General features: G+C 39.4%; 1 protein-coding gene across 1 annotated transcript; it reads left to right on the top strand.

The window, feature by feature from the left end:
- Positions 1 to 4714: 4714 nt before the first annotated feature.
- ifrd1 (interferon-related developmental regulator 1) lies at positions 4715 to 16372 on the top strand. The gene is made up of 11 exons (XM_057856205.1): positions 4715 to 4942; positions 5836 to 6022; positions 11534 to 11658; positions 11721 to 11878; positions 11950 to 12000; positions 12075 to 12253; positions 12326 to 12434; positions 15435 to 15569; positions 15634 to 15762; positions 15828 to 15923; positions 15996 to 16372. The coding sequence occupies exons 1-11, from the start codon at positions 4912 to 4914 to the stop codon at positions 16080 to 16082; spliced, it is 1287 nt and encodes a 428-aa protein (XP_057712188.1). The 5' UTR covers positions 4715 to 4911; the 3' UTR covers positions 16083 to 16372.
- The last annotated feature ends 815 nt before the right edge of the window (positions 16373 to 17187 follow it).

Genomic DNA, 17187 nt, shown 5'->3' with positions numbered 1-17187 from the left:
AAATAACTCAGAAACAAATAGTTTTTTAAAAAATTAAAAATAGGAAAGAGAAGAAGTGATGACAATTTGGGGTCATGAGGTCAAAGGTCACAGACACTCTTAATGCCCTCTAGTAATTTTCCATTTTTAAATTTTTGGCATACTGTTCAGTCAATCAGATAACTCAAGAACGAATAAAGGGATTTTTTAAAATCAAAAATAGGAAAGAGAAGAAGTGATGAAACTTTGGGGTCATGAGGTCAAAGGTCACAGACACTCTTCGAGCTCTCTAGTGATTTTTCATTTTTACATTTTTGACAAATTGTGTTCAGTAAATCAGATAACTCAAGAATGAATAAAGGGATTTATTAAATTCAAAGTTAGGAGAAGAGAAAGAGAAAACGTGATGGCACTTTGGCGTCATAAGGCCAAAGGTCAGAGACACTCTTGTGACTGGTGAAAAATCACCCAAACTGGAATCAATGCTTTTTTACGCCATTTTGGTTGAGAATAATTATTGTATAATATTTAGAATCATATTTAGGACCACAAAAGAATGATTTCATGTTTGAAATATCTTGATTTTTCACTTTATAACATTTTTGAAAAGGAAAATCACAAGAAAAGTAATAGACTTAATCCCTTCTTGTATCATAAGCCCTGCCAACTCATTCTGTGTGCCATGATTTGGACACTTTCTTCTTCAGAGGACACATAAAATGAATCTTTTGAGTCAGATTGATCCCGTTCAGTTGGATTTCCAGGTGGACGACTGCTACTGCCTCCTGGACAATAATCCGGATCCTCATTATCAGAAATTTCAGACTCTGAGTCCAAACCTGTTACTGCCGCTCCATCATTCAGCATCTGTAGGACCTTTTCAGCTGTGTATCTAGCAGCCATGACACACTGAATAAGGAAACATAAGAGTAATGTTTTCAATAGCTCAATATGTACCAATATAAATGAATACACACACATACACAAACACTACGTATACAGTAATGCTAATTTAGCTCGCTAGTGTTAGATCGCTATGAAGTCGGGCTAATTTGTTGATAAATAATACTAACAACAGTCATGAAAAACATGCAAATATGAACATAGTACTTACACGTATCAGCACTTTCTAGTTAAAATAATCTTCCTGAGGGGTGACACTTCTGAAATACCTAGTCTGTATAGTCCACAATCAGTTTATTCCTGACAGCCCAGATTGATAAGAATCAAAGGACCTGTGTGTGTGACCTTTCAAACTGGGAATGAACACAATGAGCTAGCAATCCTTTTCAACTGTAAAAAGGTTTGCAAACAGCAAGGCAAAGAGAGACAGGGACTTAGTGCTGTGGGAGTGTGATGGGGTTTGAAGTTTGAGATGAAAAGCGAGAGCAGAGTTGGGACATTTCGACCGACCTTCCTCTCCCTCCCCCGCCGCTGTTTCTCTTCGGTTGCTTTGATCAATTAAAATCCATGTCGGGAATTATGGGGAAGGGCGTGTTGCTGACGAAGGCCTCCATCGCCCTTAAAAGAAAGTTGAAACGAGACATTTACATACTAAACACACTACTTTCATTCGCGACATGAAAGCAGACTAAACCTTCAACCTTAAAATTGTCTAGACGTTTAGTCACGACATTCCGAAAATTATGCGCAACATTTATGAACACCAGGCGAGGAAGAAGTATTACTTGAAATTATAAAATGGTTGCAACATCATATTTTGGGGTTGCTTTGCTTCACTAGGGACTGGTGCACTAGCTGAAACACTGTACAGTCAAGATTTTGAGTAGTTAAGTTAAAAATTACTAAATTACTTAAATGCTTGTAGATGTTTTTTATGCGAGCTAATCATTGTAAAATAGAACAAGTGAGTCATTTTAATTGAACATGCTGAGTCTCAGTTGTATGTGCATGATTTAACAACTCACTGCTACCTTGGTGCGATCTGTATTCCTGTGGCATCAAGTTGATCGGGGCCCGTGCCCACTGATGCAACGTGCGCGGCATGCCGAGCGGCGATCACACTGAGCTCTTTCTTCTGGCAGGTGATTATCCACTCATTTCTGGAAATGAACTTAAGATAAACACCCGGTGAGAGCTGAAATCCACTTGACGGAATGCTACTTTTGCAGTCTAACACGGTTGAGGTGCAAATCCTTGTTTATTAACTCGTGAGTGCAGTGAACGTAAATTATGCATCATAGAAACATATCTGTGGGAATTTCACCATGGGCTGTGAGAGGCACGTCCATTGGAATTTTAAACAGAATGGCTCCCCCTAGTGTGCCAAAGCATGTTAGCTGCTCAATTTCAATCACAGCAATGAAGATGTTGGCGCTTTGACTCGGTATATTACATTGCCATTGACGACTAGAGACGTCCAATACGTTAAAGCCCTGAAGGAAATAAATAAATAAATGAATAAATAAATATGTTAAACTGACAGAAATTTTGAAATTATATGTTATTACAAGCCATATATTCACAATATATAAACATATATGTCTTACACAAAAACAAAAAGTCATACATCTGACGAGTTTTATCATATTTTTTTCTTTTTGGTGAAAAAATACACATATGCATAAATCTTCAGAGCCACATTTTATTTCATTTTTTTAATCTCAGGGCTGATTAATTTCATAAATTAAGTGTGGACTTATTGTTGTCTGATTTCAGGTCACTTCCTATTGATTTTGAACATTAGTTGATATTTTGACATTAATGGCCGTCAATTGAATCCAAGTGCATTGGCATCAATAGAATCGACACATATAGCTGTCAATGGCATGGACATACACGGCCTTCAATGGTATGTACGTATATGGCTTTCATTGGAATCCAAGTAAATTGGCATCAACAGATTCAATACACATGGCGGTCAATGTCAGACCTACACGGCTGTCATTGTCAAGGACGTGCATGGCTGTCAATGGCATCGACTTACTTGGGCTCCAGTTGAATGTCAGTGGGCTGTAATCATACGTGGAGATTAAGTGCTCACCCCCTGGTGGCCGAAAATGTCATTGCATGTAATTGACTTTCCAATATATGAATTGAAAATTAAGACTTTGCTGGTAAAATGTTGTCAATAAAAGTTTTAAAGCAATTAAACAACAAAATGAATTAAATGAACAAAAATATATTCTAGTAATGGGTCAAAATTACTTTTCGAACACATCATGTGACTAGCACCTTAGAGACGGCCATTTGCTTTGCTTAGCCAAAACCACCTGAGACAGATTTTGGCTGGAATATTCAGTCAAAAAAGATGCGGCGTCGAACTATGCACTAGGTAAGACAGAAAAACGTGCGGCAAACACACACACACATACAGCTGGGATACCATTATGGGCTAAGCTACTATCCTAGTGTATATCTTGAAAGTTAACTTTCTTGCTGACACTGCGTTTCGGGGTCATCGACATGTTTTGCCCCCCTGCCACAAAAGTCAAACTCCGCCTATGGTTGTAATGGCAAGTTTTTGGTTAAAAATGACAACCGCACAGGTTTTCCTGCCATTGAAAATGAATGGGAAATTTAGACATACATGGCCGTCAATGGCATGGATGTGCATGGCTGTCAATCACATCAAATTATTTAGGCGCCAGTTGAATTTCAATGGGCTGTAATGGTAAATGGTCAAAAATCACAAGAACCTATGTTTTCCTGCCACTGAAAATGAATTGGAAAAATGGACGTACATGGCTGTCAAAGGCATCTCATTAGAAATGAATGGGAAATTTTTGGGCAAATTTTGGGGGGAACCGTATATTTTTGCCAAATTCTGTATACAACTATAATGTAAAATGTTGTCTGTAAAACGTGTAAAACAATAAAACAAACAAGAAAAATGAAATGAACAAAAAGATATTCTAGTAATGGCTCAACATTATTTTTCGAACCCATCATGTGACTCGCGCCTTAGTCATTTGCTTTGCTAAGCCAAAACCACCTGAGGACAGATTGCGGCTGGATTATTCAGTCAAAAAGGTCAAACTTCGCTAATGACTGTAATGGTAAGTTTTTGGTTAAAAATCACAACCACACAGGTTTTCCTGCCGTTGAAAATTAATGGGAAATTTAGACATACATGGCCGTCAATGGCATGGATGAGCATGGCAGTCAATTGCATCAAATTATTTAAGCGGCAGTTGAATTTCAATGGGCTGTAATGGTAAATGGTCAAAATCACAAGAACCTATGTTTTCCTGACACTGAAAATGAATGGGAAATTTGGACGTACATGGCTGTCAATGGCATCCCATTAGAAATGAATGGGACAATTTGGGGCAAATTTGGGGGGAACCGTATATTTTTGCCAAATTCTGTATACAACTTTAATGTTAAATGTTGTCTATAAAAGTTGTAAAACAATAAAACAAACAAACAAAAAATCACAACCACACAGGTTTTCCTGCCATTGAAAATGATTGGGAAATTTGGACGTACATGGGGGTCAATGGCATGAACGTACATGGCTGTCAATGGCATCCCATTTGAATAAAAAAATTCTGTGTACAACTTTTATGCCCCTTACAGTCCTGGAAATTTTTATGTGTACATCGATAAGTTTCCTGGAACATGATTTGGAGGCGTATGCAAAATAGTACTGTAGTGAAAACGTGACTGAAAAACCACGCCCACTGTCTGTGCGCATACACGTCACGCGTGTGTCCATGCAAACGAAATTCTGCTCCCGGATTGGTCAGCTTTGCCGGTAAAAACTGCTTGGTCGCGTGATGTGCGCAACACTGGTGTGTATGAGGGAAAATGTATCGTCTCGGACAACAGTGTACCTCCCAGATCGCTTTCAATTCCTTTTTCTTCACAGTGCCGCGGGGTTATTTTAACTTTACGAGACAACACAGTAAAACCTGGTCGTGTATTGGCTGATTTTGGATCAAACTTGACTGCTTTTTGGCTTAGAAAATGCGAAAGGCCAAGAAGAAGAGTGGCAGAGGTGAGTCCAAGAGCGGGCCTTAGCGGGTGCGGCCTTGTTTGCCTTAGCGTGGCTCGCTAGCGGGACTTGTAGTTTTTTAGGAGGCGCGCGGCCGTTAAATTACGTTGAACGTGTCTCGCGCGCGGACTACAAACATGGGAGTTGCGTTTAGGAAAAACATCTCTCTCGGCTAATTTAGCAGCTAACACAAAGCAGTGAAAAAAACGTGCGAGCTAAGCGTATTCTTTTGGCATTTATATTATAGTTAATGAATTCGTGCGTGTATTTAGTAACTAATACGGCGTTAACTTCGATTACTTTGATTTTTCACTTTTAGAACATTCGTCCACGCCCGTTAGCTTAGCGCCGGTTGTTTACGTTAATTCACTCGATATAAATCTCTTTGATTTTCAAAGAGGATCTCTGGTGTGTGTGTGTTTTTTTTTTTTTTTACCAACTAATTTTTACTTGTCACGTGTTACGTTTTGTTATCAGATCGTCATAACCGTGTTACAATTCAATGCGGTTGTCATGGGCGTGTTCAAGGCGGTTCTTCCCCACAACCAGTACAAAATGTATCAGCTGTTTCATCCACGTCAACACATGCACTCAAATGGCCTCGACTGGGTGACTACAATGCGAGTTAATCCCTCACACCACGTGTGCTATTTTTGTCAAATTAAAAAGAGGTGGAAAAACGATCAGGGTGTCTTGCCATGCCCTCACTAACTGAGATCTGTGTTTGCACACTCTTGGAAATAAACCCAATTCACCCCGACATGTTGTAATCTGCGAATCAGGACCATACGGGAACAGATTAGATAGCTGGTGTTTGCTCCTGTACCTGTACTTTGCCATTATTACATAAGTCTTATCATATCTCGTGGACATACTTGAGTTTTTTTGCCTTTCAGGGGCGCAGCATGGAAACGTGCAGCCTTTCAGCGATGAGGACGCCTCCGTTGAGACCCTCAGTCATTGCAGCAGCTTCAGTGATGGCACGAGTGTGGCGGATGAAGGTGGAGAGGCCAGCGAGGACGCAGCCCAAGAGGATTTCCAGTATAAGCTAAAAGGGTTCATAGACAGCACAGTGGATAAGAGGTATTTCTATCGTGATATTACTTGAAAATCACATTTTGGCAAGTTATCTTAAGCACAAATATGCAAGCCTACCTTTGACCTCAGGATCCCAAAATATCAGTTTTGTTTCAAACATATCCTGTAAGTTTTTAACAAACTTGCAGGATTGCAAAATTCTCAGGCTGCAACAACTAATCGATGATTGATTCATACATTACTTAAAAACCAATTTGATCATCTATTTTTGCCGGCAGCTACGAGCTGTCCAGTTTGGGTCCTGGTTTGTATGTAATGTGAGGCTATGCGCCACTGCTTAATTTGTAAATCATAAGGTGCCGGAACGCAAAGTACATATTACAGCACAGGGATGATGAGACGGGCACAGGTCCCAGAACATACGCAGAAAATGGTGCTGAAAACAACACACAAATGTCCACTTGCCATGCTGTGGAAATTACAAGCCTCAATTTCAGATAATATCCATGGTATAATTGTGATAACAACAATTTACAATTATTTAGGCTTTCCACTGGACAGCACAGGCAATTGCACACATAACCACACGTGGGGTTTACAGTATAACATTAAAAAAATCAGATTACAATAAATAACATAAACCCATTCTTTTGCGAATTTCATCCCCACCGTCTTACAAATTGTGCAGACCAAACCTAAGGGCTCTTTCAAATGACGTTAAATTTTTAAAAACAACATGCAATTCTTGGGATTTGTTCTGTAAATTAATTTATGCATATTATTAGTTCATTTTGTACTTTATCGTCCGTAACTATGCACGGTCCCTTTTAAAGAGCATACGACACCAGAAAAAAAGTCTTAAATGGCATTATTATGTGAATTAGAATCATATTTTGAGACGATTCGACCATATACAACAATTTAGCAAAGCGCAGATGACGAGAAATGAGTCTTTTAATCTGCCGGTTAGCCACGCCTACAATTATAGGGCTTTAGCGTCCCCAACAGGTGGATGACGTCAGCGGTAGACTAGGCTCATCGGTTTTACTATTCAGCCCATTGAGGGGGAATTGTTCAGAACGAGGAAAACGCGACGAAGAGAGCTGCAAAATGTCATTGTTTCAGTCTCTCTACTCCCAATATTTTTACAGGATATTCTTTTTATCCAAGTATTTTCCCCAATAGCTATATAAATGGCTTGAGAAGGACCAGTCAGCCCGTCGAGGGGGAACTATTCACAATGAGGAAAACGCGACGAAGAGAGCGGCAAAATGTCATTGTTTCTATCTCTTTACTTCAATATTTTTACAGGATATTCTTTTTATCCAAGTATTTTTCCCCAATAGCTATATAAAAGGCTTGAGAAGGACCAGTCAGCCCGTCGAGGGGGAACTATTCACAATGAGGAAAACGCGACGAAGAGAGCGGCAAAATGTCATTGTTTCTGTCTCTTTACTTCAATATTTTTACAGGATATTCTTTTTACCCAAGTACTTTCCCCAATTGCTAAATAAATGGCATGGTCATGACAAATAACTTGTGCTAAATGGAATATAAAATAATAAAAATCCATTTATTCAAGACGACATGGCAAAATTACTCCATAATGGTCAAAACAGTCGACTTTACCTTTACTGTCACACCTGCCGAACGATATTTTATGACACCTAAATCGGACATATGTCATTTCCCTTCCTCGGCTTCGGAGAATGTAAACAGACCAGAAGGAGTGACAGCTAGCCGACATGCTAACCCGAACCGAGGGATGTTTCAAAGTCTTCGAAGTGGAAAATCACACATAACTAGCCTGGATTATTTGACATGACGACCCGGTTGTCGAGTTTCTTTGCGGATCGGCAAACCGCCCGGCGGAGAGCAATTTACAGTTCGTTCCCTGGAGGAGGGTGGCTGGAATTGTTGTGTAGCTAACGTGCTAACAGCTAACTGCTAATGAGCGTGAGGATAGCTTTTTACATGCCTATCAATGATCAAACGTAAGTAGTCCTTTATTTAAAGGAATTTTATAGTGTTTACTTTGTAATCACTGTATTCGTATTTGACATAATACAAAACAAGATGTTTACTCACTTCCTTGTAAGTCCAATGGTCCCACAGTAAATATCCACGGTGAATGGGAACCTTTTGAAACTCCAAAAAGGCGCATACGCCTCTCCCGCATAAAGAATGATTTTTCTGCAGCCGTTTGGCTGGCGTGATGCAAAAAATAAAAGTATTAATCCGCAAAATCAGCTGAATCCTTCGTCCTCATACACAACAGTACACTGTAGCGTGAAGAGGACGTCTTCTACCGTACACGTCACAGCGCCCTCCTCCTCAATGCGAGACCGAAGCCGGAAGTCACTCATTTTCCTGGCGCGGGATTCAAAAAACTAAATAAATATAGCGATCGCTTCCACACACATCCAAGCGGTCCATATCATTCAGGAGCATAAAATACCGCGTGTATTATGAAATAAACATGCTTTTTCGTGTCACAAGCACTTTAAGGGTGTAACGGTACATTTATTTGTATTGAACCGTTTCGGTACGTGGTGCTCGATTCGGAACGGAGGCGAACCGAACGAGTTTCTGACGTAATGTAACCCTTACTTTTTGAGGCTGTGAGTCGATCGGGTTAGTTTCTTTGTGTAGATTATATTTACTCCGTCTTCTCTAGTATAATGAGGACCAACACTGTAGGACAGTATAACCCAGAAACGTCAACGGCGCGACAACGTAGCCGCCGCGAGAACGCAGTGAAACGCGGGCGTTAAAGTCAATCAGCCAATGCACACCAGTCGCAGTGCGGCCGCGTGTTAGACGCGTCCCAGACGCAGCTCAACACGACGCACGCGAAAAGAACGGCAGAGTTTATTATTTTACGCGAGACACGACCCTTCTGCGTCAATACTACTACCGGTAGCTAGGATCGGGCAGACCGGAAGTCACTCGTGTAAAAATACGGTGGATCCGGTCGATTTTCAAACTAATATGTAATCGTAACCCACTTTTTGAGTCCATCAGATCTCTTGAGCGGTAGATCGGAGCACAGTTGACTTGTCTTTGTTGATTTACTGCTGTCTTCTCTGCTATAATAATAACCAACATGGCCCCGTGTTCAATACAAAACCCTCCTATTACTACAAAACAAGTAGGAACTAATATTCACATAGGAACTAAAGATATACAATATAAATGAATACTACATCACATTTGTAAAATAAAAACGCATAATAAAATAAATAAATAGCCCATTTAAATAAAATAAATTGGAATGAGCTAAAACACCTGTAATTAAATAATAAGAATAATATACAGATCCTGCTTACACAATTAAAATTATTAATTTCTGTGTGGTGCTTTAACTTGAGAAAATCCACCAATAAAGCTTTTGAAAACCATTCATAAGAAAAAAAAAAAAAAAATTGAGGCATTTCATTTGTAAAATACATGTTAAAATCTTTGTCATTGGGATTTCTTTTCTCTTTAGCACAGGACTTTTTTCTTTCTTTCAGAAAGAAAGCTGACCAATACGCAGGGTCTGAAAGGCAAATTGTTGCTGGATTGTCTTTAAATACCCGCTACTTTCTGAGCAGAATTCTAGTTTTGTATAGGCTAATGTTCCTATTGTTGAAAGCACAAAAGTGTGTAATAAACTAGCACATTTATATTTTGCATTTTGTTTTCTTATTGTACCAAAAATGAACCGAACCATGACCTCAAAACCGAGGTACGTACCGAACCAAGATTTTTGTGTTCAGTTACACCCCTAGTCCCTTTAGAGACGCTGGGACTGGACAGCTGTGAGGTAGTAGGAAGTGAGGGGGAAACGAGCGAGAAGCAAAAGTTAGCGGTCGAATGTGGCAGCAGTCCGCTGTGATTTTGTTGTTTTCCTATTGTTGCCACAATAAAGTGGAGAAAACCATCAACCACTCCTCTCCTTCTTTCCCCACATCCGGGGCTGTTACAATACATTTTTAAAAAACGTTTTTACATTATTATTATTTTCTATAAACGAAAGGTGCCGGATCTGCCCAAATAAGTCCCGGAACACAGGGAGGCCAAAATCAAGAGGTGCCGGATCTTGTTCCGGCAGAATCCGGCACAAATTAACCCCTGCTGTGCGCACGCCAGTGATTAGCGCAAGAGAGAGAGAGAGAGTTCACTGCTATACTCTGGTTTGGTTGCTGAATCAATAATATTACGACGTGTCGAGAGTTGGAGTGTCTTTTGTGTTGCTATATCCAGTGTGCCGCTGTCAGAGGCGAGCAAATGAAGCCACTTGTATTGTTTGTATAAATTGTTGATTAGTTAGCGACTATGCTAATCAGTGTCTCAAGCATTGTCTTTTGGGGAAACATATTAGCACTTATGTTATTATAGTTGTCTCATTTCTGTTTATATAGAAATCACATGGATAAACCCATTAAAATAACAGCTTAGTCTCCTTTCAACACAAACTCCCATTCAAACTGTAAATTGTCATACGAGTGTGCTTTGAAATTGGATTCGAATTGTATTCATGAATAAATATTGTTAATTACAACATGCATAAAACAATTTCAAGTTCAATGGTGTACCCCAAGCAACACGTCAATGTTGCTCACTAATATTCATGACATTAGCAATTGTTGCTAGGTGGGTCAACCGCCCGTTTGTCCCAAATAGTAAATGAATGGAAATAGTGTACAAACAAAATGTTCACTGAGCTAAACCTACCAATTCTGTCCAAAAATGATGTCCTTGTTGCCAAATTCACTGGTAAAGATGTGGAAGAACATAGAAATGTTCAGTTAAAGACATGGCTTGATTATCGAGGGCTGAAAAAGAGCTGACCTCATCTAGTTAGCTTTTTTATCGACACCTTTTTCTTATGTGCATTGCCTTATGCCACTGACGTTCTCCTGTTTCATCAATCCTTTACCATCATATGCCCTCTTTTTCTTATATATTATACCCTCTGGTTGTCTTGCGTCTCTGACCGTTCTTGGGGGCAAATTTACATTGCTATTTTTGTGTAGCAATCGCAAATGCTACTCAGTGACAGCCAACGAACACTTTTAATTTTTTCATTAATAATAAATTTTACAATTTATTTACACTTCCCCCTTACTAAAGTTGTTGTTTTACAACAGAAAAGGTAACAGTGGCAGTCGGATACCAATTTTCTCAGGTTTTTGGTTTCGGGAAATGTATGAAGAAAACAGCCTTCATATGTCATTAAGTCTAGAGTCGTTTCTACAAGTTCCATAGCAGCAGGGTTTGATCGGCATGTACTTTTTTTGAAAGATTACTGTAGAAAACAAGCAGAAATAACATGAGTTGTATGCGATGGCGTGTCTATAATGTCCCACTTCTGCGTTAAGATGGCGACGTCACGGTCTAAAAATTCGTGCGGTATGCTATTGTGAAGGTGATTACAAAAAGTGACATCCAATTAATTGTCCGATTAATTGATTATAAAGATATTCATTAGTTGCAGCTCTACAAAATTCATTTTCTTAACCTTTTCTTCATTATCTCAAAATTTAATCATCTTTTCACATGTTTCCACAGTGCTAAAACCAGACAGGGGGCGCTGGACGGGCTTAAAACGGCAATGGCCACCCGCATTCTGTACGAGTTCATCTCAGAGCGAAGGATGACAATCACGGATAGTATTGAGCGCAGCTTAAAAAAAGGTAGGTGATTATTTTGTCAATATCACGAGTATATCGCGCGTAAACATGTTCATTTTTTTCAGGGAAAGGTGAAGAGCAGCGTGCAGCGGCGTCTTTAGCCTGCTTGCTGTGCATCCAGCTAGGCTCGGGCATCGAGAGTGAGGAGGTTTTCAAGACCCTCAAGCCGGTTTTTAAAAACATCCTGGCTGACGGCACGGCTAACATGCAAGGAAGACAAGCGGTAGGTTGTTGAGGTTGTCACTATGGAAGAAATTTAATGGAAAAATGCTTTAATAAAGCTCTCGTTTTTAGGTGGCGACAAGTTTAGGCCTCTGCACTTTAGTTGCAGAAGATGATGTTTTGGTAAGTTTTGTATTGGTTTTGTAGGAGTTGTAATCAGTGTGTGAAGTTGGAATAACCTTCAATGTTTTTCCTAGGATGTTCGCACCACCATGGAGTGCTTCGAGAACCTCTTCACCCGCTCCTATGCCAGGGCGGACGGCACGTGCGCTTCCATCAGCGCGCCTACCAGCCAGCTCCACACCAACGCCCTTCTGTCCTGGGCGCTGTTGCTAACCATCTGCACCGGGAGCCAACTAAAAGACATCTTGCACAAGTACATCACGACTGCTCCTCTATGAGTAAACGTAGATCAGCTGCCATTGAGTGCTTTCTTGTTGCTGTGTAGACATCTGCCCAAGCTTCCAAGGTTGTTGGAGAGCGATGACGTCAACATGAGAATTGCTGCTGGCGAAACCATTGCCCTGCTTTTTGAGTTGGCTAGAGACATGGACCCGGTAAGTGTTTTGTGCTGAAGGATTCTTTTGTGTTTTTTTGTGTTTTTGTCAAAAATTTGACACCCACATTGCTTTTTCAAGTGACATATTAACTTTCAAATGGGACTTAAACATTTTCGGGGGGTTTGTTTTGCTAGCTAGTTTTTTTGACTCTCTTGTTAACATTCTTGAACCCACAAAAACGTGCATAGCAAAAGTCCGCTAGCTTAAATGCTAACAATTTTTTTTTTTTTTTTTTTTTTTTTTACAATGCTCTTAACAAATCGTGCAAAAACCTAGCCCACGAAAAACTGCTAAATATACATTTAAACTAAATGACGAATGCATAAGAAGAAACATTCGCTCATACAAAAACTTACCTCATGTTGGTCTTAACAGGGAGCAGCTGGATTCAACCATGTTCAGCGTTGTTAATCTTACTTTAAAAAAGTAATTACAGTTACAAATTACTTCTCCCAAAAAGTAATTGCGTTAGTAACTCACTTACCTGAATGTAAAAGTAATTAATTGCTTGGCTAGTAACAAGTGATAATTTTCATGTTTTTTTTTCTCTCAAAAAAGAAAAAACAATGTTCTGAATCAACCGTTAAAGTTGTTAAAATTCCTCCCGTTATTGCATTAGTTTCCTTCTGTCTACTTTCGACATGTGTAAGTTTTAAAACTGTTTCATCATTTAAAGATAGATTTAAGTCAAGATTTTGCCGATTTCAGAGCATTTTAGATCAACAGTGACTTAGCTTCGCGAGGAAGGTTCACTAGAGCCTTCCTGAGAGGTCTACTGCTTTAAGATGGCGGCTTTTTACTAACGCATCTACTTCAATATATATCTTGCTAATGCCATCCTGTCTGTCTTTTGCATCGAGTTCTATAGTATGTGATAGCTAACGTAGCATCGTGTGGGAGTACTTTGTAGGCTATCGGCTACAATCAGGTATTATTGGAGCCACCTAGCATCGCGTTTGCAACGGCATCCCCACTCCTGCTCTGCTCTCTCGTCTCCGTGAGTCCGTCTCTCTGACTTTTCTCGCGCATCGTAGCGCATAGTAACGCAAGCCTTTCCCGCCTCAGTAACGGTAACGGCGTTGCCAAGACGAGTAAAGTAATTAATTAGATTATTTACTACTGAAAAAATATCACCGTTAGTAACGCCGTTATTAACAACACTGACCATGTTAAATGAGTTATTTCATATTTACTGTTGCCACTAGAGGGCAGTGTCTCCACACGAATCAATAGAACTAAATAAAACACTTTCAAAACAAACCATGACAACGCCACTCTAATTAAAGGAATCCTCGAAGCAGCAAAATTTGATTCAAAGCTTTTTACTCGAGCACTAAATTCAACATACAATAACTCATTGACCAACTAAAAACCCCATTGGTGGTCATGGTTTTTGACCAATTAAAAACGACCTACTAAAATTTTCGGACTTTAGCCCTTTAACACCGAACGTGTCGGCAGCGACGCGTTTACGCATGTCGTCTTTGAAGCTTCGTCACGCTGTAATTACGTCACCCACGTAACGCTGGTTGGTCTCATTTGAAAGTGCGGAAGTTGATGTCCACACCAGTTTTTATTTGAAGTCAATCGACCAAGAAAAACGGGAGATAGTGTCATTTGAGTTTTATAGTTTTATTGCACTCATAAATATGCATTAAAACGCTGCATGTACCATGTATCTATCTCCTTATTTCCATCATTTCTTGTTCTTTTTCAAAACCGAAAGCAGCACAATAGACTACATATCCCAAGATCCGTTGTGACGTCTAGAAGGACGAACCGAATGAGAACATTTTTAATAAATTGCCGAGTTAGGCGCCAACTAAGGAAAAGGAGGCATGAACACCGGTTGGATTGCGCGAGCGACTTTGAAACGTGCAGAATGAATCGAAAACTACATTTAGCGCAAGCTAATGCATTTTTTCATCAACTCAAGGAATAGGATGAGCTGCATTTGTCGTTGTTTTCCTTGGATTAGTCGGCGTCTCTGCGAGTAGAAGTGACAGCAGCGCTCAAACGGCACAAGAGCAGGCTGTGTGACGTTATATGTGACGCAGCTCAGTGACCTGTTCAAAAACAAACTTTATTGAGTGCGCAAAAAAAAAAAAAAAAAAAACTTTATCGGGTCGCATGCCTGAAAAAATTGAATTGAACTGAACTACTTGTCAATATTTTTGAAAATACTTTTTTTTCAATGTTAGATATATATTTTTTCTTCACTATGAACCTTATCAATTTTTATATAGATGTGTGTTCGAGAAGCTTGATTGCATGTACGTATACTTTAGATAAGGTGATGGGTATAATACCTAACTTCACAAAGAGATATCCTCCAAACCCTTTTTGTGTTAGATGATATAATTTTTTTTCTCACTATTTTGCACTGTATATAACCTGTTTTGACCATAGTATGTGTAAAGGCCAAAAACGCCTATGACCATACCCGCTGTTTGTGTTGAATAGTCAAACATAAAACTATTCAATCTTATTTTTTTCTATTGAATGTTTATCCTAACAAGTTGAATAAATATTATCAAGCTTCAAAACGGTTGGTCGAGCATGTTTGGTAGTCAATGGGACACCAACATTACAAATTTAGAAAAAATATTTTGGAATTTTTTTGACTTTTTGGGTCCAAAATGTGGATTATAATTGGTCAGTAAAGAAAACAACAGTTTGGACATGAAGTTCAAGGTGTCCTGAAAAAAGGGACCCAACTTGGCCATTGTGAACAATTTTTTCTTTGAAATATAAAGGCAACATCAAATGCATGCAAATTCGGCCAAAATAGGCTTAGGTGTTAAAGGGTTAAGCCGCTACTTTTTTTCCTTCATTTTGAATCATTTGACTTATAGTCCAGTGCGGCCTATTTGTTGATTTATTTGGGTAAATAGGTCACACAGGCCTCCTCGCATGCATTGCAGCGCTACAGATGTAAATAACAATCAAAATTCAAGAATGGAATCGAAAAGCTAAATGTCTATTTTTTTCAAATAGGAGTTTGAATTCGACGGCTGGGACGAGCTATGCGATAAACTGAACGCGCTAGCCACCGACTGCAACAAGCACCGAGCCAAGACGGATAAAAAAAAGCAGCGCTCGGTGTTTAGGGATGTGCTCAAAGCGGTCGAGGTGAGTGGAGACCCACTTTTTAAGCTAAGTTTGACATTGGTAGTCTAATAATCTTGTCTCGCAGGAGGGCGACTTCCAGTCTGAGAGTATTCGCTTCGGGACTGAACGAATGACCATTGACAGCTGGCTCAGAAAGCGGACGTACGACGCGTTCAGGGAGTTCGTGGGCTCCGGAATGAACTACCACTTGCAGGTGGGTTCGATAATAGCCGCTATGTGATAAACATGAGACCTGATAGTTGAACTTTATCCTCGCAGGCCAACGAATTCATCAGAGATGTGTTCCAACTCGGACCTCCCGTGCTGGTTGACTCGGCTACAATAAAAGCCATGAAGATCTCCCGCTTTGAGAGGGTAAGAAACAAGTCTCCTGTTTTATTAAATGAACTGTTGCATTCAGATCCATCGGTTTTTTGTCTTAAACAGCATCTTCACAACTCTGCCGCTTTCAAAGCTCGGACCAAGGCAAGAAGCAAGTTCAGGGACAAGAGATCAGATGTGGGCGATTTCTAAAAAATCCGTCTTTTTGTGCTTAGAATTGCAGTTGTTTTTTTTTAAATGCAGCTACACAGTTTGCAACCGGACTAATCGTTATATTGTACATAATATACGTTAAATACTGTATTCCATTTTGGTGACATGTGAGTAGATTCAAAGTAGCATTGAGTGTACAGTATCTATATTTTTTATTTGCTGACCCTGCCACTTTTTTGAACTAATGTCTGTTTAGAATTTGGTGTTTAATGTATTTGGTGCCTAATTGAAGCAAAATATGGTGGGTTAATAAATTGTACACAATGAAATTCACTTGTTTTGTCTTGTTTTACACATTATACAAACTCGACGTGGGCCTCCATTTTCATCCTGTGAATTGGAATGAGTTTATCGCTAGTAGACAGGGCTAGGTCAGGGCTGTTAACAGGCTTGCAGGGGCCCGGGGACAATAGACCATTATAGAACACCCCCCACGCCACCGGTTTGTCACGACAATATATGCAGTACTTTTAATGCTTTGCAAGCAATGAAAGTGTAAATTTTCTAATGATTTGAGATGGACAGTTAAATTTAACAGACCGTAATTTGATGTGACGCAATATAAACAATTTTTATCTATTGTTTCATGTAGATTATAATACAATACAACTGAGAGTGCTATGCCTGCCTACTAAGCAACAGCTATGTAGACCCTATTGTAATGGAAGATTTTGGGAGCATTTAAAATTTTTAAAACCAATTCATCAATTTTTCGATACAGCATTCGACAACTATTTTGATGGTCATGAAATAATTAAAGACTTTCAAATTTTTTTCTTTCAATCAAAAATTAAATGTTGCAGGCCGGATCTCAGCTTAATGGTTTACATTGGGGCAAATAAGTATTTAGTCAAACACTAATTAGGCGAGTTCTCCCACTTGAAAATATTAGAGAGGCCTGTAATTGTCAACATGGGTAAACCTCAAACATGAGAAACAATGTGGGGAAAAAAAAAATCACATTGTATGATTTTTAAAGAATTTATTTGCAAATCATGGTGAAAAATAAGTATTTGGTCAATACCAAAAGTTAATTGTAATACTTTGTTATGTCCCCTTTGGCAATAACGGAGGCCAAATGTTT

Source organism: Corythoichthys intestinalis, chromosome 13 (genome assembly GCF_030265065.1).
Source record: "Corythoichthys intestinalis isolate RoL2023-P3 chromosome 13, ASM3026506v1, whole genome shotgun sequence".
Taxonomy (NCBI): Eukaryota; Metazoa; Chordata; class Actinopteri; order Syngnathiformes; family Syngnathidae; genus Corythoichthys; species Corythoichthys intestinalis.
Note: the sequence above shows the minus strand (reverse complement) of the source record. Positions and strands in the feature narration are given on the sequence as shown.

Bases quoted from the DNA above. Each gene is read 5' to 3' on its own strand.
- ifrd1 (XM_057856205.1), top strand. From the start codon at position 4,912: ATGCGAAAGGCCAAGAAGAAGAGTGGCAGAG. The intron at 4,943-5,835 runs GTGAGTCCAAGA...TTTGCCTTTCAG, and splicing joins CAAGAAGAAGAGTGGCAGAG to GGGCGCAGCATGGAAACGTG. The intron at 12,435-15,434 runs GTAAGTGTTTTG...TTTTTCAAATAG, and splicing joins TGGCTAGAGACATGGACCCG to GAGTTTGAATTCGACGGCTG.